The sequence below is a fragment of the Penaeus japonicus genome, unplaced genomic scaffold (genome assembly GCF_977035675.1).
Source record: "Penaeus japonicus unplaced genomic scaffold, GWHDUDI00000001_assembly GWHDUDI00000018, whole genome shotgun sequence".
NCBI classification, from domain to species: Eukaryota; Metazoa; Arthropoda; class Malacostraca; order Decapoda; family Penaeidae; genus Penaeus; species Penaeus japonicus.
The window spans coordinates 32,736,261-32,737,846 of record NW_028234420.1 but is presented as its reverse complement, the minus strand read 5'-3'; the positions used below and the strand labels follow the sequence as shown (position 1 = coordinate 32,737,846).

The window sequence follows — 1,586 nt, the reverse complement described above, 5'->3', positions numbered from 1 at the left end:
AGATAGAAAAATTCAGACAGGAGCGAGAACGTCAGTTCAAAGAATATGAGGCAAAAGTGAGTTATTAGTTATTTTATTTTTTCTATTCATTGTCATACATGTTGTTTATCTTGATTAATGATCAGTGAATTACTTTTATGTGGAGTATTTTGATAATTTCTTTTGTTTTTGTCTTTCAGCATCTAGGCTCACAGGATGATATTGCCCTGAAAATTAAGAATGACACCCATGTCAAAATCGATGCCATGAATAAGCAGGTTGCCCACAACAAGGATGCCGTAAGTGGAGGACATGTTTCTTTGTAATGACCTTCTTCTTCTTTTCTTATTCTACTCCTCCTCCTCCTCCTCTTCTTCTCCTTCTCCTTCTTCTCCTCCTTCTCCTTCTTCTCCTCCTTCTCCTTCTTCAATGTTACCATAATCTTTCAGACAAATGCATTTGATTAGTGTTACCATAAAGAATGGAAGCATTTTAGAATTGGTATAAAATTGTTTAGTTCATTTTATAGTTATTTTATATATCCAGAAGCAATAATGGAAATACTCTTGATTTAATGAACATCACTAACAATTTTTTTGTTGCAGGTAATCAAGCGCATCTTGCAGCTTGTCAATGACATTAAGCCTGAAATGCACACCAACGCTAAGAAGGAAGAGTAAAGAGGCTTTCTCTCAGCTCTCCAACTTAGACTCCATGATAAGTGTGTAGAACTGTAGCATATGTGTGTATGTACAAGGATGTACCTCGCGTGCACCGTTCAAGTACTTTTGTTGTGGTTCAGTGGAAGGATATTTTTTGAGTAATGTACCATTATTTTTTTTTTTTTCTTATATATATATATTTATGATTTTTCAAGTCTTTGCTCTCTTTGGCAACATTTTTATTTGCAAAATCAACAACTTGACGTATAAGGAGTGATGCAAAATTTTTCCCTCGTTACCAACAGTCAGATAAAAGATTGCATTGGCTTTGCTTTTGTTCTCATTCCTAGTAAACCTAAATGTTAAAAAAAATAATGGCTAAACTTAGTATTAACAAAGCACAAGTTTGTATGGTTGGTTTGATCAAGGTTAATAATTGTACTTAGTAAGTGCATCACATTCCATGATGTTTTGAATACTCTTCTGGTGTTGTGTAACTTGTTTATAGTGTACATTAAAATATGAGATATTTATCTTCATTTTTAAAATCCTTTTTACATAATTTTGTAACAGTATCTCATGATCATGTATGTGATCATAAAACTAGTGATATGAAGAATAGGTTTTAAGTATTGTCAAGATTTTTTTCTATATATTTTTTCTTCAACCATATCCATTATATATTTTGATACATAAATGCAGAAGAAAAGGCCTTCACTTGGAAATTATAACCAATGGTTATGAATTTGTGTAAATTGATGGACTGATTTTGTATTTTTTCATTCAAATCATTGCTGAATACACGTAAAAGATAAGTATGGTAAACTTGAAGCCAGATGAAATTCTATCAAGTAAATTATAATATAATGTTTTACTTCTGAGTAGACTTTTGAAATTGTCACAGACCACATAGAAGTAAAATGCCAGAATAATATTAAAAGAGGA

General features: G+C 31.6%; 1 protein-coding gene across 1 annotated transcript in view; it reads left to right on the top strand.

The window, feature by feature from the left end:
* The window catches only part of Vha13 (V-type proton ATPase subunit Vha13), a 3,218-nt gene extending 2,044 nt beyond the window's left edge, over positions 1–1,174 (top strand). The window contains exons 2-4 of the mRNA XM_043022905.2: positions 1–56; positions 180–278; positions 585–1,174. The exon at positions 1–56 is cut by the window's left edge and continues 45 nt beyond it. Coding sequence (XP_042878839.1) covers positions 1–56; positions 180–278; positions 585–659 — 230 coding nt within the window. The 3' untranslated portion in view covers positions 660–1,174. The remainder of the gene's footprint in view (positions 57–179; positions 279–584) is intronic.
* Positions 1,175–1,586: the final 412 nt, after the last annotated feature.